The sequence below is a fragment of the Oncorhynchus gorbuscha genome, linkage group LG17 (assembly GCF_021184085.1).
Source record: "Oncorhynchus gorbuscha isolate QuinsamMale2020 ecotype Even-year linkage group LG17, OgorEven_v1.0, whole genome shotgun sequence".
In the NCBI taxonomy this organism is placed as follows: Eukaryota; Metazoa; Chordata; class Actinopteri; order Salmoniformes; family Salmonidae; genus Oncorhynchus; species Oncorhynchus gorbuscha.
The window spans coordinates 6,124,548-6,149,505 of NC_060189.1; the positions used below are offsets into that span (position 1 = coordinate 6,124,548).

At 45.8% G+C, this 24,958-nt stretch overlaps 2 protein-coding genes across 4 annotated transcripts in view; one reads left to right on the forward strand and one right to left on the reverse strand.

The window, feature by feature from the left end:
* Positions 1 to 4,414, reverse strand: part of LOC124002106 (fibronectin type III domain-containing protein 4-like) — a 21,157-nt gene extending 16,743 nt beyond the window's left edge. The window contains exons 1-2 of the mRNA XM_046309386.1: positions 3,843 to 4,414; positions 3,539 to 3,721 (exon numbers count right to left, since the gene is read on the reverse strand). Coding sequence (XP_046165342.1) covers positions 3,539 to 3,617 — 79 coding nt within the window. The 5' untranslated portion in view covers positions 3,618 to 3,721; positions 3,843 to 4,414. The remainder of the gene's footprint in view (positions 1 to 3,538; positions 3,722 to 3,842) is intronic.
* Positions 4,415 to 4,796: 382 nt separating this feature from the next.
* On the forward strand, positions 4,797 to 24,195 carry gckr (glucokinase (hexokinase 4) regulator). Of its 3 annotated transcripts, none has more exons than XM_046309706.1 (19): positions 4,797 to 5,002; positions 5,135 to 5,284; positions 5,567 to 5,635; positions 6,813 to 6,881; positions 6,964 to 7,037; positions 7,950 to 8,016; positions 8,153 to 8,206; positions 8,312 to 8,406; positions 8,769 to 8,871; positions 10,624 to 10,742; positions 12,074 to 12,172; positions 12,274 to 12,371; positions 12,698 to 12,774; positions 14,725 to 14,821; positions 17,388 to 17,485; positions 17,721 to 17,789; positions 18,201 to 18,341; positions 18,503 to 18,637; positions 23,681 to 24,195. In XM_046309706.1, exons 1-19 carry the CDS (start codon positions 4,955 to 4,957, stop codon positions 23,825 to 23,827), a joined length of 1,809 nt encoding a protein of 602 aa, XP_046165662.1. In that variant the 5' UTR covers positions 4,797 to 4,954; the 3' UTR covers positions 23,828 to 24,195. The 3 variants fall into 3 exon arrangements, with proteins under 3 accessions (XP_046165662.1, XP_046165663.1, XP_046165660.1); XM_046309704.1 differs by having other exon boundaries at positions 4,798 to 5,002; positions 18,198 to 18,341; positions 23,681 to 24,193; XM_046309707.1 differs by lacking the exon at positions 6,813 to 6,881 and having other exon boundaries at positions 18,198 to 18,341; positions 23,681 to 24,194.
* Positions 24,196 to 24,958: the final 763 nt, after the last annotated feature.

Genomic DNA, 24,958 nt, shown 5'->3' on the forward strand with positions numbered 1-24,958 from the left:
GTCCACTGACAGTTAAATAGTTAAATATGGGGAGAAACAACAATACACAGGAAAATCAGTAAACAACAACAACAACAGTTGAACACACTGCTGCCGTAGGTCGTCTAACAGGGTGTCACCTTCCTGCACGGTGATGTATGGGTCAGGTCAATCACCAGTAAATAACGGCCATGTGATCGACAGAGACAGACTAATCTACCTAATGCATCCACTGGTCACTGTGAAGGGTACCCTGTGTGTGTGTGTGTGTGTGTGTGTGTGTGTGTGTGTGTGTGTGTGTGTGTGTGTGTGTGTGTGTGTGTGTGTGTGTGTGTGTGTGTGTGTGTGTGTGTGTGTGTGTGTGTGTGTGTGTGTCTGTCTGTCTGTCTGTCTGTCTGTCTGTCTGTCTGTCTGTCTGTCTGTCTGTCTGTCTGTCTGTCTGTCTGTCTGTCTGTCTGTCTGTCTGTCTGTCTGTCTGTCTGTCTGTCTGTCTGTCTGTCTGTCTGTCTGTCTGTCTGTCTGTCTGTCTGTCTGTCTGTCTGTCTGTGTCTGTGTGTGTCCATGTTGGTCCTAACATACTATGTAAATGTTTAATTCTCAGGAGTCCTAAAACATACTAACTGTACGTGTAGTCAGTCACATTACCAGCTAAAATATTTTAATCAGATTACAGTTACTTTGGAAAAACTTGATGATTACTTCTTGGATTACATTTAAAATTCTCTCTCTGTCTCTGTCTCTGTCTCTGTCTCTGTCTCTGTCTCTGTCTCTGTCTCTGTCTCTGTCTCTGTCTCTGTCTCTGTCTCTCTCTCTCTCTCTCTCTCTCTCTCTCTCTCTCTCTCTCTCTCTCTCTCTCTCTCTCTCTCTCTCTCTCTCTCTCTCTCTCTCTCTCTCATTTGACACCATTCTGTTTTCTCTATGACATTCAATTCAGCTTTGAAAAAAGGTGCAAGTTTAAGTTTGTTCTACCTGAGTGAGTCTGACCACCAACCAGAGAGCACTCTGATGACACACCAAATGATGACCACCAATCAGAGATCACTATGATGACACACCAAATGATGACCACCAACCAGAGAGCACTCTGATGACACACCAAATGATGACCACCAATCAGAGATCACTATGATGACACACCAAATGATGACCACCAATCAGAGAGCACTCTGATGACACACCAAATGATGACCACCAATCATAGACTACTCTGATGACACACCAAATGATGACCACCAATCATAGAGCACTCTGATGACACACCAAATGATGACCACCAATCATAGACTACTCTGATGACACACCAAATGATGACCACCAATCAGAGATCACTAGGATGACACACCAAATGATGACCACCAATCAGAGATCACTAGGATGACACACCAAATGATGACCACCAATCAGAGATCACTAGGATGACACACCAAATGATGACCACCAATCAGAGACCACTAGGATGACACACCACATGATGACCACCAATCAGAGATCACTAGGATGACACACCACATGATGACCACCAATCAGAGACCACTAAGATGACACACCACATGATGACCACCAATCAGAGATCACTAGGATGACACACCACATGATGACCACCAATCAGAGATCACTAGGATGACACACCACATGATGACCACCAATCAGAGACCACTAGGATGACACACCACATGATGACCACCAATCAGAGATCACTAGGATGACACACCACATGATGACCACCAATCAGAGACCACTAGGATGACACACCACATGATGACCACCAATCAGAGACCACTAGGATGACACACCACATGATGACCACCAATCAGAGATCACTAGGATGACACACCACATGATGACCACCAATCAGAGATCACTAGGATGACACACCACATGATGACCACCAATCAGAGATCACTAGGATGACACACCACATGATGACCACCAATCAGAGACCACTAGGATGACACACCACATGATGACCACCAATCAGAGACCACTAGGATGACACACCACATGATGACCACCAATCAGAGACCACTAGGATGACACACCACATGATGACCACCAATCAGAGACCACTAGGATGACACACCACATGATGACCACCAATCAGAGACCACTAGGATGACACACCACATGATGACCACCAATCAGAGACCACTAGGATGACACACCACATGATGACCACCAATCAGAGATCACTAGGATGACACACCACATGATGACCACCAATCAGAGATCACTAGGATGACACACCACATGATGACCACCAATCAGAGACCACTAGGATGACACACCACATGATGACCACCAATCAGAGATCACTAGGATGACACACCACATGATGACCACCAATCAGAGATCACTAGGATGACACACCACATGATGACCACCAATCAGAGATCACTAGGATGACACACCACATGATGACCACCAATCAGAGATCACTAGGATGACACACCACATGATGACCACCAATCAGAGATCACTAGGATGACACACCACATGATGACCACCAATCAGAGACCACTAGGATGACACACCACATGATGACCACCAATCAGAGATCACTAGGATGACACACCACATGATGACCACCAATCAGAGATCACTATGATGACACACGACATGATGACCACCAATCAGAGACCACTAGGATGACACACCACATGATGACCACCAATCAGAGATCACTAGGATGACACACCACATGATGACCACCAATCAGAGATCACTAGGATGACACACCACATGATGACCACCAATCAGAGATCACTAGGATGACACAACACATGATGACCACCAATCAGAGACCACTAGGATGACACACCACATGATGACCACCAATCAGAGACCACTAGGATGACACACCACATGATGACCACCAATCAGAGACCACTAGGATGACACACCACATGATGACCACCAATCAGAGACCACTAGGATGACACACCACATGATGACCACCAATCAGAGACCACTAGGATGACACACCACATGATGACCACCAATCAGAGATCACTAGGATGACACACCACATGATGACCACCAATCAGAGATCACTATGATGACACACCAAATACTTTGATGGATCCTCTTTGTCTTCTTCTAACGCCTCTTAAGGGGAAAGTAATCAAAAAAAGTAAAAGTAATCCGATTACCTGAGTTTGGATAATCAGATTACATTTAGAAAGTAATTTAACAAACCTTGTAAATACTGAACCACACACACACACACGCACACACGCACACGCACACACGCACACACGCACACACGCACACGCACACGCACGCACACGCACACGCACACGCACACGCACACACGCACACACACGCACACACGCACACACACGCACACACGCACACACGCACACACGCACACACGCACACACGCACACACGCACACGCACGCACACGCACGCACACGCACGCACACGCACGCACACGCACGCACACGCACGCACACGCACACAGCACCAGCATGACAAAGAGTGAAGACCTTGAGAAAGGTGAATGTACCACAGACAGTCAGGTACCAACACTGGGGTGTTGTTTAACTACAGCGACTTACTGGCTGTCACCATCAGCGTGGTCCATGTGGTCAGCAGGAGGATAGCGAGGCTCAATGAGACAGCAACATCGGCAGGCATGTTCCCCCTCTCTCTCTCTCTCTCTCTCCTCCTCCTCCTCCTTCGCCACTAGATCACATTGCAAACAATTCCCTCGCCCACAGCTGTTGATCTTTTTTTTTTTTTTTTTTTTTTAAAGAAGAAAAGACAAAAGAAATAACAGTGTCAGTGTGATTGGTTTTCCTGGAGGGGAAAAACATTGCTGTTACAGGGATGTCGGTTTCCACCCGCACTTGAAGGACTCACGGTTATGAATCGATCCCGGTCAGTGGTCCACTATGGGGACAAACAGCTCGATATCCGACGTTGAACGATGCTCACATCCGCGATGTTGCTTCTAAGCCGACTCAAACAGCTGTTGCTATTTTTTGAGAGGATGTAAATGGAAGGAAAAGAGGAGAGAGGAGAAGAGAGAGGAGGAGAGAAACAGAGACAGCTGTTGCTCCCGTTGGGCGTTTCAGATCTACGGCCAGCGCCCACTAGCCTCGTTCACCAGTTCACAGATGGAGGGGAGAGGTAAAGGGATAAAGAAGAGGAAGGGAGGAGGAGGAGGAGGAGGAGGAGAGATGTCTTGTCGTCTGTCTCCAGGGTTTGGCGGTTTACCGTTCAGCCTGCATAGAACGAGAGGTTCCGGGGCAACCTACTGACAACGAGTCCCAGGAGACCCCCTGGCACGCAAATATTTCTTTCATCTACTGCCCGGTTTGTTGAATCTTGCACACACAACGGTAAATCTCTCTCTCTCACTCTCTCTCGTGAATCAGACCTGATTCCTCTGCAGAGAGTGAACAGGCGTGTGGATGATGGACCCAGAGCCACGTATTAATATATCTATATGGTTTTGGGATGGCCTATTGTGTCAGATCACATGAGAAAAATATAATATACTAATCATTGACGTGTGTGTGTGTGTGTGTGTGTGTGTGTGTGTGTGTGTGTGTGTGTGTGTGTGTGTGTGTGTGTGTGTGTGTGTGTGTGTGTGTGTGTGTGTGTGAGCACAATAAACTTTGTCTCGGACTGTTTGATATCTGCATGTCTCAAAGGTCACTTAGTGGAGCAAGAGAGACCTTCGTCCATGGCTTATGTTTAGTGTTGCTGTGTGTGAGAGAGCAGAGAGAGAGAGAGAGAGAGAGAGAGAGAGAGAGAGAGAGAGAGAGAGAGAGAGAGAGAGAGAGAGAGAGAGAGAGAGAGAGAGAGAGAGAGAGAGAGAGAGAGAGAGAGAGAGAGAGAGAGAGAGAGAGAGAGAGAGAGAGAGAGAGAGAGAGAGAGAGAGAGAGAGAGAACAAAAGAGACAGACTGACAGACATCTAGAACACTGGAATATCTCTTCGTCTTTCGACCTACAGCGTTCTTTAACAATGGAGAAAAGGGACTTCAGTGAGATCTCCGACACGTGCAAGTGGGAGGTAAGAGATCTGGAGGGAAGTGGCACAAAGTGTTATGGTTATCCACAAGGGGTTCTGGTCAAAATGTAGGGTACCATTTTAGCCACAGATCGCTCTGTCTGGACTCCAACTCCCATGATGCTTCTGTGTCAGTCGCCAGATTACGAGCCATGGTTTCCTGTGTCGGAGAAGTCCAACCCCCTGACTCGTGACATCGACAAATCCTCGCCCAATCATATTGTCCGTCTGCTGGCAGCCTGCGACACACAGATGTTCCAAAAGGACACAGGAACCACCTACCAGGTCAGGGGTCAGAGGTTAGAGGTCAGAGAGTAGTCAGGTAGGATGAAGGCTCTGGGAAAGAACAGTCATCCACCCTGAACATAACTTAACTCACCTTGATAGTTTCATCACACCATTTTGGGATAAGAATTCAATGTTCTTGGTCAGTGACAGTGGTGTGTGTGTGTGTGTGTGTGTGTGTGTGTGTGTGTGTGTGTGTGTGTGTGTGTGTGTGTGTGTGTGTGTGTGTGTGTGTGTGTGTGTGTGTGTGTGTGTGTGTGTGTGTGTGTGTGTGTGTTTCAGAGGCTGTTCAGTGACAGTGTGGTGTTGACCATGCTGGACGTGGCCAGGACGGTGGAGCAAATTCTCAGGGTGAAACACTCTTCTCTATAAAGACACATTCTATACACATACAGACACATTCTATACACATACAGACACATTCTATACACATACAGACACATTCTATACATACAGACACATTCTATACACATACAGACACATTCTATACACATACAGACACATTCTATACACATACAGACACATTCTATACACATACAGACACATTCTATACACATACAGACACATTCTATACACATACATACAGACATTCTATACACATACAGACACATTCTATACACATACAGACATTCTATACACATACAGACACATTCTATACACATACAGACACATTCTATACACATACAGACATTCTATACACATACAGACACATTCTATACACATACAGACATTCTATACACATACAGACACATTCTATACACATACAGACACATTCTATACACATACATACATTCTATACACATACAGACACATTCTATACACAAACAAACACATTCTATACACATACAGACACATTCTATACACATACATACATTCTATACACATACAGACACATTCTATACACATACAGACACATTCTATACACATACATACATTCTTTACACATACAGACACATTCTATACACAAACAAACACATTCTATACACATACAGACATTCTATACATGTAGAAACACATTCTATACACATACAGACACATTCTATACACATACATACATTCTATACACATAAACACATTCTATACACATACAGACACATTCTATACACATACAGACACATTCTCTACACATACAGACATTCTATACACATAGAAACACATTCTATACACATACAGACACATTATATACACATACAGACATTCTATACATGTATAAACACATTCTCTACACATACAGACATTCTATACACATAAACACATTCTCTACACATACAGACATTCTATACACATAAACACATTCTATACACATACAGACATTCTATACACAAACAGACACAGTGAGGTTTTCTGAATTGTAGCTTCTGTTCTTGTATTGTGTGTGTGTGTGTGTGTGTGTGTGTGTGTGTGTGTGTGTGTGTGTGTGTGTGTGTGTGTGTGTGTGTGTGTGTGTGTGTGTGTGTGTGTGTGTGTGTGTGTGTGTGTGTGTGTGTGTGTGTGTGTGTGTGTGTGTGTGTGTGTGTGTGTTTGACAGGACCCAGAGGATAGTCTGGTTGTGTTGAGTGGTTGTGGAACCTCTGGTCGCTTGGCCTTCCTTGTGGCGGTAGTTATTACTATATTTGATCATTTTATAATTGTATAATTTGGTATATGCAGTATCTTTATGAGATGTGATGTTTTTCCAGTCATGTTTTAACAGAGCCCTGAGAGACAGGCAGCAGAACACTGTTTACTCTTATATCATTGCTGGGGGAGACAGGTGAGAGTGTGGGATATGACACACACACACACACACAACACACACACACACACACACACACACACACACACACACACACACACACACACACACACACACACACACACACACACACACACACACACACACACACACACACACACACACACACACACATACAACGTGCGTGCCCACTCAAGCTTTCTATGTTCTGTTGTGTGTTTAATATTGTTTACTGTTCAAATCAAATCAAATTGTATTAGTCACATGCACAACAGCATTTCACCTTACAGTGAGATGCTTAAATAAGAGCCCCTAACCAACAGTGCAGTTTAAAAAAAATATGGATTAGAATAAGAGATAAAAGTAACAAGTAATTAAAGAGCAGCAGTAAAATAACAATAGCGAGACTATATACAGGTACAGAGTCAGTGTGTGGGGGCACCGGTTAGTTGAGGTAGTGTGTACATGTAGGTAGAGTTATTAAAGTGACTATGCATAGATGACAACAGAGAGTAGCAGTGGTGTAACAGGGGGGGAGGGGGGCAATGCAAATAGTCTGGGTAGATATTTGACTAGATGTTTTGGAGTCTTATGGCTTGGGGACAGAAGCTGTTAAGAAGCCTCTTGGACCTTGACTTGGTGCTCCAGTACTGCTTGCCGTGCGGTAGCAGAGAGAACAGTCTATGACTGGGGTGACTGGAGTCTTTGACAATTTTTAGGGCCTTGCTCTGACACCGCCTGGTATAGAGGTCCTGGATGGCAGGAAGCTTGGCCCCAGTGATGTCCTGGGCCGTTTGCACTACCCTCTGTAGTGCCTTGTGGTCGGAGGCTGAGCAGTTGCCATACCATATATTTAATGTTGTGTGTTTAATGTTGTGTGTTTAATGTTCTGTGTTTAATGTCGTGTTTGTTCTCTCTGTGTTTCTGTAGAGCCCTGCTCACATCCCAGGAGGCATCAGAGGATGACCCCAAACTAGGCATGCTCACACTGGAGAAGGTCAGGGGTCAGGGATGGCGGAGGGGTGTGATCTAAAATGGGGATAATGTTTAAATTCACGTGAATGAAATTAATTTCATATCTAGGTTTCTCCCCCCCCCCCCACCCCCATCTCTCTCTCTCTGCTCCGGCTCAGCTATGTGAAGGAAAGAGGCGTGTCCTGTTCATCGGCATTTCCTGTGGCCTGTCTGTAAGTTACTCTGCCAACTGTCCAATCAAAAGATCCAGTCACCAACGGGTGTCCAATCAACTGCTTCATTGTGTCACTTTTGCGTGTGTTGAGTGTGCCCTCTAGGCTCCATTTGTAGCAGGACAGCTGGACTTTTGTCTGAAACACCCTGACATCTACACTCCTGTACTGGTGGGATTCAACCCCGTCACACAGGCCAGGTCAGGGCGTCTTTGCTTTGTGTGCCCATACATGTACTGTATGTGTGTTTGAGAAGGGAGGAGCATGTGTGTCAATATTAATTTTATACTCTGATTTTATGCGTTTGTGTGTCTATATGTGTGTGTGTGTGTGTGTGTGTGTGTGTGTGTGTGTGTGTGTGTGTGTGTGTGTGTGTGTGTGTGTGTGTGTGTGTGTGTGTGTGTGTGTGTGTGTGTGTGTGTGTGTGTGTGCATGGGTGCATGGGTGCGTGTGTGTGTGTGTGTGTGTGTGTGTGTGTGTGTGTGTGTGTGTGTGTGTGTGTGTGTGTGTGTGTGTGTGTGTGTGTGTGTGTGTGGGTGCATGTGTGTGTGTGTGTGTGTAGGGAGGAGACCATGCCAGGCTACAGTCTGACTTTCAGGGAAGTGGTCCAGAGGATGGAGGAGCAGAGAGGTCAAAGGGCGTTCATCATCAACCCAGCAGTTGGGGTAACACGTGTTGCCAGGACCAGTAGCTGACTTTGACAGTTGGCACTGTGGCTCGCTACTTTGTAACATTTGGCCTACGGGAGAACGTCGTAGACAGCTAGATACTGATCCTACAACTACAAAACTCCTTAGCTAGATGTTGGATTATATAGTTCATTTAAGACTTCCTCAGGACTGAAACGTCAATATTAGCTACAGATGTATAGTTGTTGGTCAAATTCTCCAATGAGATGACAGCATACTCACTCGGTACCGACCACACATTCAACATGTATACTTTTGAGATTCATGCAGGAAAAGGTTACAAGGTATGAATGCAGAGGAAAACGACATGCAGACATGAGCTCAAGCTTGGAATGAAGTTTGATGATTGTTAGGTGGTTGTAGAATGAGAGCAGCTTGGTAGGCTTTGTCAGAGATGATGTCGCAGGATTGGGAGGAAAACTCTGGACGACTGAAGGACTGTGATGGTTTCGGATGGTTGAAGGATTGTGATGGTTCCGGATGGTTGAAGGATCTTGATGGTTCCGGGTGGTTGAAGGATCTTGATGGTTCCGGGTGGTTGAAGGATCTTGATGGTTCCGGGTGGTTGAAGGATCTTGATGGTTCCGGGTGGTTGAAGGATCTTGATGGTTCCGGGTGGTTGAAGGATCTTGATGGTTCCGGGTGGTTGAAGGATCTTGATGGTTCCGGGTGGTTGAAGGATCTTGATGGTTCCGGGTGGTTGAAGGATCTTGATGGTTCCGGATGGTTGAAGGATTGTGATGGTTCCGGGTGGTTGAAGGACCTTGATGGTTCCGAGTGGTTGAAGGATCTTGATGGTTCCGGAGGAAGGTTGCTTGCTCATTGCAGATCGGAGGGGGGACATGAAGACTCTGAGTATTGGAGTGGGAGTCCTGGTGGTATCTGCTTCTTGGAACAGAGTTAATCCCCCTTAGTGACCCTGGAAAAACAGGGAGAAGGGCAGATGAGAAGGGAGCAGACAGGGGTGGTGGAGGGAGGAGACAAGGGTGGTGGAAGGAAGAGACGGGTTGTGGAGGGAGGATACAGGGGTGGTGGAGGGAGGAGATAGGGGTGGTGGGGGGAGGAGACAAGGGTGGTGGGGGGAGGAGACAGGGGTGGTGGGGGGATGAGACAGGTGTGGTGGAGGCAGGAGACAGGGGTGGTGGAGGGAGGAGACAGGGGTTGTGGAGGGAGGAGACAAGTGTGGTGGAGGGAGGAGACAGGTGTGGTGGAGGCAGGAGACAGGGGTGGTGGAGGGAGGAGACAGGGGTGGTGGAGGGAGGAGACAGGGGTGGTGGAGGGAGGAGACAGGGGTGGTGGAGGGAGGAGACAGGAGTGGTGGAGGCAGGAGACAGGGGTGGTGGAGGCAGGAGACAGGTGTGGTGGAGGGAGGAGACAGGTGTGGTGGAGGGAGGAGACAGGGGTGGTGGAGGGAGGAGACAGGGGTGGTGTAGGGGGAGATAACAGGAACTGCATAGTGTGAGTATACAGTGTATTTACAGCCATTGATTGTCGAGGAGAAGAGTAGTAATTGCTTGATTAACAGGAAGGGAGGAGATTTAAATGGTTTCAGGTGTGTTTTTTCCTGCAGAACATTAGTTATGTGACACGTAACACCATTTGTAGCCAGACTACTTGAATCCCATGAATGTTTACGAGTCAGACAGATCAGTGCAGACGACCTTCCTGCTTTTTGACGAAAGACAACGGACTTCTGACCTCTTAACCCTTAACCTCTGTGTGTTGTAGCCAGAGGCCATCAGTGGTTCCTCCAGAATGAAGGGGGGCAGTGCCACCAAGATCCTACTGGAGACTATCCTGGCAGCCGCACACACAGCTGCCTTTACCAACACACACGTCACACACAGGTTTTAGTCACTCACTGTTACGTTCCCCAGTTTATGTGTTGTAGTTTGTGTATTTGCATGTGTTTTTGAGACGAGGAGAGAGACTTTTGGGCTAACGCACATGCGGCGTGCAGTCTCTCCCACATCTTACTGCCATAATCCAACACATTCTTAGGGGCGCTACTGGGTGTAGGAGATAAGATATGCTCCTTCAAAACTTTCAGCGGATCCCGTGGGGTGTGTCCAAACACAAGGTCAGCAGGGCTGAACCCTAAGGACTCTTGTATCGTTTCCCTTATAGCAAATAGGACAAAGGGCACCCCCTCATCCCAATCAGTACTGGTATCCATACAATACTTGCGTAGCATTGCCTTCAGCGTCTGATGCCAGCGTTCTAGAGCCCCTTGACTCTCTGGATGATACGGACTGGAGACCTGATGGGAAATACACAATGTCTTTAACACATTTGAAAACAGTTTAGACATGAAGTTGGATCCCTGATCAGTTTGGATTACTTTAGGGAGTCCAAACGTAGAGAAGAACTTCACTAGTGCCTTCACCACAGTCTTAGCCGTTATAGTACGGAGAGGAATAGCCTCTGGGTATTGAGTAGCACTGCACATTATTGTTAGTAGGAACTGGTTACCTGACCTGGTTTTCGGCAATGGACCTACACAATCAATTATCACTCTTTCAAACGGTTCCCCCACCACAGGAATCGGGCAGAGCGGCGCTCGAGGAACTGTTTGATTCGCTTTCCCAGTGAGTTGAAATACGTGACATGTTTTACAAAATTGGACCACGTCAGACTTCAAACCTGGCCAGAAGAAATGACGAAGGACCCGTTTTCCCCGTAAAAACTAAGGCAGTGTTTGTCTGTCTGGTTGTGTATGTGTGTGTGTTTCTATCTGTGTATACTGTATGTGTGTGTTTCTGTGTGTGTATCTGTGTGTATCTGTGTGTGTGTGTGTGTGTGTGTGTGTGTGTGTGTGTGTGTGTGTGTGTGTGTGTGTGTGTGTGTGTGTGTGTGTGTGTGTGTGTGTGTGTGTGTGTGTGTGTGTGTGTGTGTGTGTGTGTGTGTGTGTGTGTGTGTGTGTGTGTACTGTATGTGTGTGTTTCTGTGTGTATCTGTGTGTGTATCTGTGTGTGTTTTGTCTTTCTGTGTATCTGTGTTTGTATATGTGTATATCTGTGTGTGTTTTGTCTTTCTGTGTATCTGTGTTTGTATATGTGTATATCTGTGTGTGTTTGTCTGTGTATCTGTGTGGTTGTGTATGTTTGTGTGTATCTGTGTGTTTGTATCTGTGTATATGTGTGTGCTTATGTGTGTACTGTGTGCTTGTGTTCTACAGAGTTCTCCTGGACATGATGAGAGGATATGAGAGAGTCTATAGTGTCACCTACAGTCACAGTGACCAGATAGCAACACTGCTACAGACCGCAGGACTCAGGTACGACAACTTCAGACAAACATCAGACAAACTTCAGACAAACATCAGACCAACAACTGTGGTTAAAAACACCAAGATGTTTGTGTGTGTGTGTGTTTCAGCTTGCAGTGTGGTGGACGTGTGTGTTACTTGTCCTGGGGGTCTCTAGGTTTAGTGGGACTCATCGATGCCAGCGAGTGTATCCCGACATTCGGAGCAGGTGAGTGTGTTTGAGGACAGGGTATCCTGACATTCGGAGCAGGTGAGTGTGTTTGAGGACAGGGTATCCTGACATTTGGATCAGGTGAGTGTGTTTGAGGACAGGGAGAGGAGATAGTGGACTAATACAGGGACACGATACAGACCAAACCATGGACACTACATTGGGTGTGTGTTAGTGATTGTGAAGTAAATACCCAATTACTGTGTGTGTGTGTGTGTGTGTGTGTGTGTGTGTGTGTGTGTGTGTGTGTGTGTGTGTGTGTGTGTGTGTGTGTGTGTGTGTGTGTGTGTGTGTGTGTGTGTGTGTGTGTGTGTGTGTGTCAGACTATGAGGACATCCGAGGCTTCATCAGTGGAGGATACCAGGACATGGACAACATAGAGGGAGACCTCACATCACTGGTACAGAGCTACTGTTGGTGACATCACTGGTACAGAGCTACTGTTGGTGACATCACTGGTACAGAACTACTGTTGGTGACATCACTGGTACAGTAGCTACTGTTGGTGACATCACAGGTACAGAACTACTGTTGGTGACATCACAGGTACAGAACTACTGTTGGTGACATCACAGGTACAGAACTACTGTTGGTGACATCACTGGTACAGAACTACTGTTGGTGACATCACTGGTACAGAACTACTGTTGGTGACATCACTGGTACAGAGCTACTGTTGGTGACATCACAGGTACAGAACTACTGTTGGTGACATCACAGGTACAGAACTACTGTTGGTGACATCACAGGTACAGAACTACTGTTGGTGACATCACTGGTACAGAACTACTGTTGGTGACATCACTGGTACAGTAGCTACTGTTGGTGACATCACAGGTACAGAACTACTGTTGGTGACATCACAGGTACAGAACTACTGTTGGTGACATCACAGGTACAGAACTACTGTTGGTGACATCACTGGTACAGAACTACTGTTGGTGACATCACTGGTACAGAACTACTGTTGGTGACATCACTGGTACAGTAGCTACTGTTGGTGACATCACTGGTACAGAACTACTGTTGGTGACATCACTGGTACAGAACTACTGTTGGTGACATCACTGGTACAGAACTACTGTTGGTGACATCACTGGTACAGAGCTACTGTTGGTGACATCACTGGTACAGAGCTACTGTTGGTGACATCACTGGTACAGAACTACTGTTGGTGACATCACTGGTACAGAACTACTGTTGGTGACATCACTGGTACAGAACTACTGTTGGTGACATCACTGGTACAGAACTACACATCACTGGTACAGAACTACTGTTGGTGACATCACTGGTACAGAACTACTGTTGGTGACATCACTGGTACAGTAGCTACTGTTGGTGACATCACTGGTACAGAACTACTGTTGGTGACATCACTGGTACAGAACTACTGTTGGTGACATCACTGGTACAGAACTACTGTTGGTGACATCACTGGTACAGAACTACTGTTGGTGACATCACTGGTACAGAACTACTGTTGGTGACATCACTGGTACAGAACTACTGTTGGTGACATCACTGGTACAGAACTACTGTTGGTGACATCACTGGTACAGAGCTACTGTTGGTGACATCACTGGTACAGAACTACTGTTGGTGACATCACTGGTACAGAACTACTGTTGGTGACATCACTGGTACAGAGCTACTGTTGGTGACATCACTGGTACAGAGCTACTGTTGGTGACATCACTGGTACAGAGCTACTGTTGGTGACATCACTGGTACAGAACTACTGTTGGTGACATCACTGGTACAGAACTACTGTTGGTGACATCACAGGTACAGAACTACTGTTGGTGACATCACTGGTACAGAACTACTGTTGGTGACATCACTGGTACAGAACTACTGTTGGTGACATCACTGGTACAGAACTACTGTTGGTGACATCACTGGTACAGAACTACTGTTGGTGACATCACTGGTACAGAACTACTGTTGGTGACATCACTGGTACAGAGCTACTGTTGGTGACATCACTGGTACAGAGCTACTGTTGGTGACATCACAGGTACAGTAACTACTGTTGGTGATCTGGCCTGATGCCCTTTCCAGTTTACAGAATAAATAGTCCCGTTTATCATCAGGCAGAAATGACTGCCAAGCCAAATGTCATCTGAAGGGAGACCATGAGTCATGGGCAATATATTTTACACAGAGAGAGAGAGAGAGCTGACACGCTTATTTTATTACCATATTTTCTAACTGTGTGTGTGTGTGTGTGTGTGTGTGTGTGTGTGTGTGTGTGTGTGTGTGTGTGTGTGTGTGTGTGTGTGTGTGTGTGTGTGTGTGTGTGTGTGTGTGTGTGTGTGTGTGTGTGTGTGTGTGTGTGTGTTTCCAGGGATCCCAGTTCTGTATAGCCCATGAGGACTTTGTGAGTCTGGTTCTGCCTACTTTGAGTGACAGAGACACCGTCCTACTGCTATACACATGTCATGGTGAGCCCACTGAGCTAAAGCCCGGGCACTAACACATGTCCTTGGGTCTCAGACAAGGTTACTAACAATTGTTGAGGATAAACAGTGTTAGGCCGGATTCAATACGATCGCTTTTAAAAGGAAAGGTTGCACAATATTAATTCCACAAATCTAACGTAGATAGAATATATAGTCAATCTAAAACAGTCAAAAGTTTATCATTTCACAATTTGAATTATATTTATCAAAAAATTAATATACCAACATTTTGGCTTTGACATCAAGAAAGGGACAGCCTGCTGGTGGCTTCGGTGGTGAAGGCCAATCTAAAGGGCCAATCTACAGGGCCAATCTAAGGGCCAATCTACAGGGCTAATCTACAGGGCCAATCTTAGGGCCAATCAACAGGGCCAATCTAAGGGCCAATCTAAGGGCTAATCTACAGGGCCAATCTAAGGGCCAATCTACAGGGCCAATCTAAGGGCCAATCTAGGGGCCAATCTACGGGGCCAATCTAAGGGGCCAATCTAAGGGGCCAATCTAGGGGCCAATCTAAGGGGCCAATCTAAGGGGCCAATCTAAGGGGCCAATCTAAGGGCCAATCTAAGCGGTCAATCTAAGGGGCCAATATAAGGGGCCCATCTACTGGCCAGGGTCCCGGTCTAGAAGCACGGTTTTGAGTGCTCCTACATGAAGCTGTTTGGATCTGTACCTGCTGCAGTGTAGTTTAGTAGGATGGAGTCTGTACCTGCTGCAGTGTAGTTTAGTAGGATGGAGTCTGTACCTGCTGCAGTGTAGTTTAGTAGGATGGAGTCTGTACCTGCTGCAGTGTAGTTTAGTAGGATGGAGTCTGTACCTGCTGCAGTGTAGTTTAGTAGGATGGAGTCTGTACCTGCTGCAGTGTAGTTTAGTAGGATGGAGTCTGTACCTGCTGCAGTGTAGTTTAGTAGGATGGAGTCTGTACCTGTGGCAGTGTAGTTTAGTAGGATGGAGGCTGTATGGATCTGTACCTGTGGCAGTGTAGTTTAGTAGGATGGAGTCTGTATGGATCTGTACTTGTGGCAGTGTAGTTTAGTAGGATGGAGGCTGGACCTGCTGCAGTGTAGTTTAGTAGGATGGAGGCTGGACCTGCTGCAGTGTAGTTTAGTAGGATGGAGGCTGTATGGATCTGTACCTGTGGCAGTGTAGTTTAGTAGGATGGACGCTGTATGGATCTGTACCTGTGGCAGTGTAGTTTAGTAGGATGGACGCTGTATGGATCTGTACCTGTGGCAGTGTAGTTTAGTAGGATGGACGCTGTATGGATCTGTACCTGTGGCAGTGTGGTTTAGTAGGATGGAGGCTGTATGGATCTGTACCTGTGGCAGTGTAGTTTAGTAGGATGGAGGCTCCATCCTACTTGCAGTATATCATGGTAGCCAATGTGTGTGTTAGCCATTATACCTGGATGTATTGCTACTGCTGCTAGTAACTTTAGTCATGTTAGCACTCGGGTTATCATTATACCTGATATTACTGTTACTGCTGCTAGTAGCATTAGTAATGTTAGTACTCAGGTTAGCATGTGGCTAGCTATAGCTACCATCGGCCAACACCAGAGTTGTGCTAATAGCCTAAAGGGGCTATGCTAACAGCCAAATATCAAAAATATTTTGTACTAAAACAATGAGGACTCGGTATGTTGTTGGTCTCCACCGTTTTGTGTGTTCTTCTCCTGTCGTGTGTTCACTCCTGTCGTCTTCTCCTGTCGTCTTCTCCTGTCGTGTGTTCACTCCTGTCGTCTTCTCCTGTCGTGTGTTCACTCCTGTCGTCTTCTCCTGTCGTCTTCTCCTGTCGTGTGTTCACTCCTGTCGTGTGTTCACTCCTGTCGTCTTCTCCTGTCGTGTGTTCACTCCTGTCGTGTGTTCACTCCTGTCGTCTTCTCCTGTCGTGTGTTCACTCCTGTCGTCTTCTCCTGTCGTCTTCTCCTGTCGTGTGTTCACTCCTGTCGTGTGTTCACTCCTGTCGTCTTCTCCTGTCGTCTTCTCCTGTCGTGTGTTCACTCCTGTCGTGTGTTCACTCCTGTCGTCTTCTCCTGTCGTGTGTTCACTCCTGTCGTGTGTTCACTCCTGTCGTGTGTTCACTCCTGTCGTCTTCTCCTGTTGTGTGTTCACTCCTGTCGTGTGTTCACTCCTGTCGTGTGTTCACTCCTGTCGTCTTCTCCTGTCGTCTTCTCCTGTCGTCTTCTCCTGTCGTCTTCTCCTGTCGTGTGTTCACTCCTGTTGTGTGTTCACTCCTGTTGTGTGTTCACTCCTGTCGTGTGTTCACTCCTGTTGTGTGTTCACTCGCGTTCTTCTCTTGACTTGTCTTTTCAGAACGCTTTTCCGACATGACTTCGGTCAAATTCTAATAAAATATACATTTTATTCAAAACACAAATGTAAAGTAGTTTGTCATATTGGGACTTTTAGTTGGAAGTAGGAAACCAATCAGAAGGGTTAACAGCAACCTAATTCTGCAGTCTTCCCATTAAAGGCAATATTCCAGCAATTCCTCAGATTGAATTGCAGCCTCTCTGTCCCAGACAATGCCATCTGTTTTTGTTTAGATGACGTTGGTGATGTAGAGAAGATGGTCCGCAGAGTGAGAGAGAAGACCTCCAACCTACACTCTCTCTATCACGGACTAGAGGGAGACACCGCTGTTGTACGTGCACGCACGCGCACGTGCACACACGCACACACAGGCATACACGTGTGTGTTTGTTTTCCTGAGTGATTGCCTGTGTCTCTCTGTGTGTGTGTGTGTGTGTGTGTGTGTGTGTGTGTGTGTGTGTGTGTGTGTGTGTGTGTGTGTGTGTGTGTGTGTGTGTGTGTGTGTGTGTGTGTGTGTGTGTGTGTGTGTGTGTGTGTGTGTGTGTGTGTGTGTCGTATGTTTTCAGGACAGCATTGGTCTCCTGTGTTCATCTGCCCTCAACATAACCTGGCCCTCCTCCTCTACTGTCCACATGGTACATCACATGACTTCAGTCAGTTCAATACAGATCTATAGTGGTACATCACATGACTTCAGTCAGTTCAATACAGATCTATAGTGGTACATCACACAACTTCAGTCAGTTCAATACAGATCTATAGTGGTACATCACATGACTTCAGTCAGTTCAATACAGATCTATAGTGGTACATCACACAACTTCAGTCAGTTCAATACAGATCTATAGTGGTACATCACATGACTTCAGTCAGTTCAATACAGATCTATAGTGGTACATCACATGACTTCAGTCAGTTCAATACAGATCTGCTTTTATTCTGCTCCTTCTCAACCTCTCAACTCATCAATATTTCTCTCTCTCTCTCCCTTGCTATCTCTCCCCCCTCTCTCTCTCTCCCCCTTGCAATCCCTCCCTCCCCAGCAGTGGGAGCTGTCCAGTAAGTTGGTGCTGAATGCTGTGAGTACAGGAAGTCACATTTTAAAGGGAAAGATCTACAGGAACCACATGGTAGACCTACAGGTCACCAACAGCAAACTGTACCACAGGGCTATACACATACTACAGGTACACACACACACACACACACACACACACACACACACACACACACACACACACACACACACACACACACACACACACACACACACACACACACACACACACACACACACACACACACACACACACACACACACACACAGTAACCATCTCTCTCCCTGTAGAAGTTGTCAGGTGTCTCCCTGACCCAGTGTGAGGAGGCTCTATTGAAGGCCATCTATCATGTGGAGCAACTTCCAGAGGACATCACCTCAGCTGGGGTCACCACACACACACTCACCGCCAGCCGCAGGAACAGGGTAAACACACACACTCACCGCCAGCCGCAGGAACAGGGTAAACACACACACACACACGAAACCAGCAGCATGTGACAGGGGCAAGAGTCCATTACAGATTACAAAGGAAGACCCAGCCGTGATCTGCCCAACAATTCCTCTCTACCAGATAAACTCATTGCATTTTATGCTTTAAAAATAATATAAATAAATAAATAAATAATAACATTGTGCCGGGTCAGAGGGCCGCCACCGACCCAGAAGATTGGGTGATCTCGCTCTCCGAGGCCCGACATGAGTAAAGTCTTTAATCAGGTCAGTACCCACAAGGCCGCGGGGCCCAATGCTATTCCAGGTTTGCGTTCTCAGATCATGTCCCGGTCTGTAATCCCCACGTGTTTTAAGATGACCACCATCATTCAAATCAAATCAAACTTTATTAGTTACACGAGTCGAATACAACAAGTGTAGACTTTACCGTGAAATGCTTTACTTTTACAAGCCCTTAACCAACAGTGTAGTTCAAGAAGAAGAAAATATTTACCAAGTAGATTAAAATAAAAAAAGTAATCATAGAAAGTAACACAATAAGAATAACAATTTCTGTTCCTAAGAACTCTAAGACTTCATACCACAATGACTACCACCCTGTAGCATTCACAACAGTAATCAGGAAGTGCTTTGAGAGGCACTATGATACACATCAACTCTACCATCCCAGACACCCTAGAACAATTCCAATTAGCATACCGCCCCAACAGATTCATAGACGACATAATCTCAAGTTGCACTCCACACTGCCATCACCCACCTAGATAAGAGGAATACCTCTTTTTCAGGACCCTGTCTTTCAAAGATCATTTGTAAAAAAATTATAATAACTTCACAGATCTTCATTGCAAAGGGTTTAAACACTGTTTAGCATGCGTGTTCAATGAACCATAAACAATTAATGAACATGCACCTGTGGAACGTTCGTTAAGACGCTAACAACTTCAGACGGTAGGCAATTAAGGTCACAGTTATGAAAACTTAGGACACTAAAGAGGCCTTTCTACTGACTCTGAAAAACACCAAAAGAAAGATGCCCCTGCTCATTTGTGTGAACCTGCCTTAGGCATGCTGCAAGGAGGCATGAGGACTGTAGATGTGGCCAGGGCAATAAATTGCAATGTCCGTACTGTGAGATGCCTAAGACAGCGCTACAGGGAGACAGGACGGACAGCTGATCATCCTCACAGTGGCAGACCACGTGTAACAACACCTGCACAGGATCTGTACATCCGAACATCACACCTGCGGGACAGTTACAGCACGGCAAAAACAACTACCCAAGTTACACATGGTTTTGCTCACCAGGGGTGATGGTCGGATTTGCGTTTATCGTCAAGGGAATGAGTGTTACACCGAGGCCTGTACTCTGGAGCGGGATCGATCGGGAGGTAGAGGGTCCATCATGGTCTGGGGCGGTGTGTCACAGCATCATCGGACTGAGCTTGTTGTAATTGCAGGCAATCTCAATTCTGTGCGTTACAGGGAAGACATCCTCTTTCCTCATGTGGTACCCTTCCTGCAGTCTCATCCTGACATGACCCTCCAGCATGACAATGCCACCAGCCATACTGCTTATTCTGTGCGTGATTTCCTGCAAGACAGAAATGTCAGTGTTCTGCCATGGCCAGCGAAGAGCCCGGATCTCAATCCCATTGAGCACGTCTGGGACTTGTTGGATCGGAGGGTGAGGGCTAGGGCCATTCCCCCCAGAAATTTCTGGGAACTTGAAGGTGCCATGGTGGAAGAGTGGGGTAACATCTCACAGCAAGACCTGGCAAATCTGGTGCAGTCCATGAGGAGGAGATGCACTGCAGTACTTAATGCAGCTGGTGGCCACACCAGATACTGACTGTTACTTTTGATTTTGAACCCCCCTTTGTTCAGGGACACATTATTCCATTTCTGTTAGTCACATATCTTTGGAACTTGTTCAGTTTATGTCTCAGTTGATGAAACTTATGTTCATACAAATATTTACACATGTTAAGTTTGCTGAAAATAAAACGCAGTTGACAGTGAGAGGACGTTTCTTGGCAGGCCTTATCACCGGCGACAGTTAGAGGTCAGTGACCTGGTAGTGTGGCGCCGGAACAATAACCTCTCACTCAACATCAGTAAGATCAAGGAGCTGTTTGTGGACTACAGGAAACGGAGGGGACGAGAACGCCCTCATCCACATCGACGGGGCTGCAGTGGAGCGGGTCGAGGGCGTCAAGTTCCTCAGAGTTCACATGCACACAGTCGTGAAGAAGGCGCGACAGCACCCTCTTTCCCCCTCAGGAGGTGGAAAGGTTTGGCATGGGCCCTAAATCCTCAAAATGTTCTACAACGGTAGCATTGAGAGCATCTTCACTGGCCGCATCACTACTTGTCATGACAAGAGCACTGCCCTCGATCGCGCAGACGGCCCAGTACACCACTGGGGCTGAGCTCCCTGCCATCCAGGACCTCTATATCAGGCGGTGTGAAAGGAAAACCCGGAAAATTGTTAAAGACTCCAGCCATCCAAGCTATCGACTGTTCTCTCTGCCTCTGCATGGCAGGCAGTACTCCGTGCATCAAGTCTGAAACCAACAGACTCCTGAAGAGCTAGTAGCCCCATGCCATAAGACTGCTAAATAGAGAACTAAATATCAATCTGAGTTGACGTTTGTATCTTATTCTAATTTTTGCACTGCACACTCACAGGGCCCTACAGACTACACACACTGATACTCCAACATACACACACACACACACACACACACACACAAACTCCATCATTTATAATATGCACATACATTTATACTGACTCTACACACACACACGCACTCACATACAATCATCATATACGCTGCTGCTACTCTGTTTATCATATATCCTGATGCCTAGTCACCTGACCCCTATACATATCTACCTCTATCAGGTCAGTATCCCTGCTCAGTGTAAATAATGGTGCTGGAACTGACCCTGTATATAGTATGCTTCATTGGAGGCTGCTGAGGGGAAGACGGCTCATAGTAAAGGCTGGAATGGAGGGAATGGAATGGTATACAAATGAAAACCATGTGTTTGATGCCATTCCACTCACTCCATTCCAGCCTTTACTATGAGCTGTCCTGTCATCAGCAGCCTTCACTGGTATGCTTATTTTGTATTCTACTCTCTTATTTTTTATCTTCCATGTTTTTCTTCTGCCTTGTTATTTTTAGTGCTACACGGTGCCTTGCGAAAGTATTCGGCCCCCTTGAACTTTGCGACCTTTTGCCACATTTCAGGCTTCAAACGAAGATATAAAACTGTATTTTTTTGTGATGAATCAACAACAAGTGAGATACAATCATGAAGTGGAACGATATTTATTGGATATTTCAAACTTTTTTAACAATTCAAAAACTGAAAAATTGGGCGTGCAGAATTATTCAGCCACTTTACTTTCAGTGCAGCAAACTCTCTCCAGAAGTTCAGTGAGGATCTCTGAATGATCCAATGTTGACCTAAATGACTAATGATGATAAATACAATCCACCTGTGTGTAATCAAGTCTCCGTATAAATGCACCTGCACTGTGATAGTCTCAGAGGTCCGTTAAAAGCGCAGAGAGCATCATGAAGAACAAGGAACACACCAGGCAGGTCCGAGATACTGTTGTGAAGAAGTTTAAAGCCGGATTTGGATACAAAAAGATTTCCCAAGCTTTAAACATCCCAAGGAGCACTGTGCAAGTGATAATATTGAAATGGAAGGAGTATCAGACCACTGAAAATCTACCAAGACCTGGCCGTCCCTCTAAACTTTCAGCTCATACAAGGAGAAGACTGATCAGAGATGCAGCCAAGAGGCCCATGATCACTCTGGATGAACTGCAGAGATCTACAGCTGAGGTGGGAGACTCTGTCCATAGGACAACAAGCAGTCGTATATTGCACAAATCTGGCCTTTATGGAAGAGTGGCAAGAAGAAAGCCATTTCTTAAAGATATCCATAAAAAGTGTCGTTTAAAGTTTGCCACAAGCCACCTGGGAGACACACCAAACATGTGGAAGAAGGTGCTCTGGTCAGATGAAACCAAAATTGAACTTTTTGGCAACAATGCAAAACGTTATGTTTGGTGTAAAAGCAACACAGCTCATCACCCTGAACACACCATCCCCACTGTCAAACATGGTGGTGGCAGCATCATGGTTTGGGCCTGCTTTTCTTCAGCAGGGACAGGGAAGATGGTTAATATTGATGGGGAGATTGATGGAGCCAAATACAGGACCATTCTGGAAGAAAACCTGATGGAGTCTGCAAAAGACCTGAGACTGGGACTGAGATTTGTCTTCCAACAAGACAATGATCCAAAACATAAAGCAAAATCTACAATGGAATGGTTCAAAAATAAACATATCCAGGTGTTAGAATGGCCAAGTCAAAGTCCAGACCTGAATCCAATCAAGAATCTGTGGAAAGAACAGAAAACTGCTGTTCAAATGCTCTCCATCCAACCTCACTGAGCTCGAGCTGTTTTGCAAGGAGGAATGGGAAAAAAAATTCAGTCTCTCGGTGTGCAAAACTGATAGAGACATACCCCAAGCGACTTACAGCTGTAATCGCAGCAAAAGGTGGCGCTACAAAGTATTAACTTAAGGGGGCTGAATAATTTTGCACGCCCAATTTTTCAGTTTTTGATTTGTTAAAAACGTTTGAAATATCCAATAAATGTCGTTCCACTTCATGATTGTGTCCCACTTGTTGTTGATTCTTCACAAAAAAATACAGTTGTATATCTTTATGTTTGAAGCCTGAAATGTGGCAAAAGGTCGCAAAGTTCAAGGGGGCCGAATACTTTCGCAAGGCACTGTACATTGTTATTGATTACTGCACTGTTGGGGCTAGAGCTTGCAAGAAAAGCATTTCACTGTACTTGTGCATGTGACATTAAAACAGTGACACAAACACACACCGCTATCTGTCTGTCAATTGCTAACTGTTGTTCTCTCTCTCTCTCTCTGTCTCTCATATATATATATATATATATATATATAGGTGGTCCCACTGGCGTTGGTCTGTCTGCTGATTGGTTGCTCTCTCTCTGAGGCGGAGTCTCGTCTGGAGTCCCACCCAGTGGTGCGTGACGCTGTAGAGGCTTGTCTGACATCATCACCAGGAGACCAGAACTCCACAAATCATTGACTTCCTATAGTTGGAAACTTTATGATACTAGTATTATACTAGTATTATAATTATACTATACTTTGATTAACTATACTTTAATAATATGTTTTGATAAGATCAGTTCGTAACCTCTAAAGGAATGTGGTGGATGTAACCTTAATAATTTATCTTCCATTTACAAACATATAACACTACATAGTATGATAACATTCGGAAAGTATTCAGACCCATTGACATTTCCCACATTTTGTTACGTTACAGCCTTATTCTAAAATGGATTAAAAATCATTTAAAAATCTGCAATCTGTACACAATACCCCATAATTATAAAGTGAAAACAGGTTTGTAGAATGTTTGCAAATGTATAAACAAAGAAACAGAAATAGCTTATTTACATATGCATCCTGTTTCCATTGATCATCCTTGAGATGTTTATACAACTTCACCTGTGGTAAATTCAATTGATTGGACATGATTTGTAAAAGGCACATACCTATCTATATAAGGTCCCACAGTTGACAGTGCATGTCAGAGCAAAAATCAAGCTATGAGGTCGAAGGAATTGTCCGTAGAGCTCCGAGACAGGCACCATCCCGATGGTGAAGCATGGTGGTGGCAGCATCATGCTGTGGGGATGTTTTTGAGCTGCAGGGACTGGGAGACTAGTCAGGATCGAGGAAAAGATGAACAGAGAAAAGTACAGAGAGATTTGTGAAGAAAACCTGCTCCAGAGTGCTCAGGACCTCAGACTGGGGCGAAGGTTCACCTTCCAACAGGACAACGACCTTAAGCACACAGCCAAGACAACGCAGTAGTGGCTTCGGGACAAGTCTCTAAATACCCTTGAGTTGCCCAGCCAGAGCCCGGACTTGAACCCGATCGAACATCTCTGGAGAAACCTGAAAATAGCTGTGCAGCAACGCTCCCCATCCAACCTGACAGCACTTGAGAGGACCTGCAGAGAAGAATGGGAGAAACTCCCCAAATACAGGTGTGCCAGTAGAACAGTAGACTGTAACCATGACAACAAGGTAGCACCAGAGGGCAGTAGAACAGCGGACTGTAACCATGACAACAAGGTAGCGCCAGAGGGCAGTAGAACAGCAGACTGTAACCATGACAACAAGGTAGCGCCAGAGGGCAGTAGAA

Excerpts from the sequence above, each read along its gene's own strand:
- gckr (XM_046309704.1), top strand. The coding sequence starts at position 4,955 with ATGGAGAAAAGGGACTTCAGTGAGATCTCCGACACGTGCAAGTGGGAG. Across the intron at positions 5,003-5,134 it reads CCGACACGTGCAAGTGGGAG|TCGCCAGATTACGAGCCATG; the intron begins GTAAGAGATCTG and ends CTTCTGTGTCAG. Across the intron at positions 6,882-6,963 it reads GCTTGGCCTTCCTTGTGGCG|TCATGTTTTAACAGAGCCCT; the intron begins GTAGTTATTACT and ends ATGTTTTTCCAG.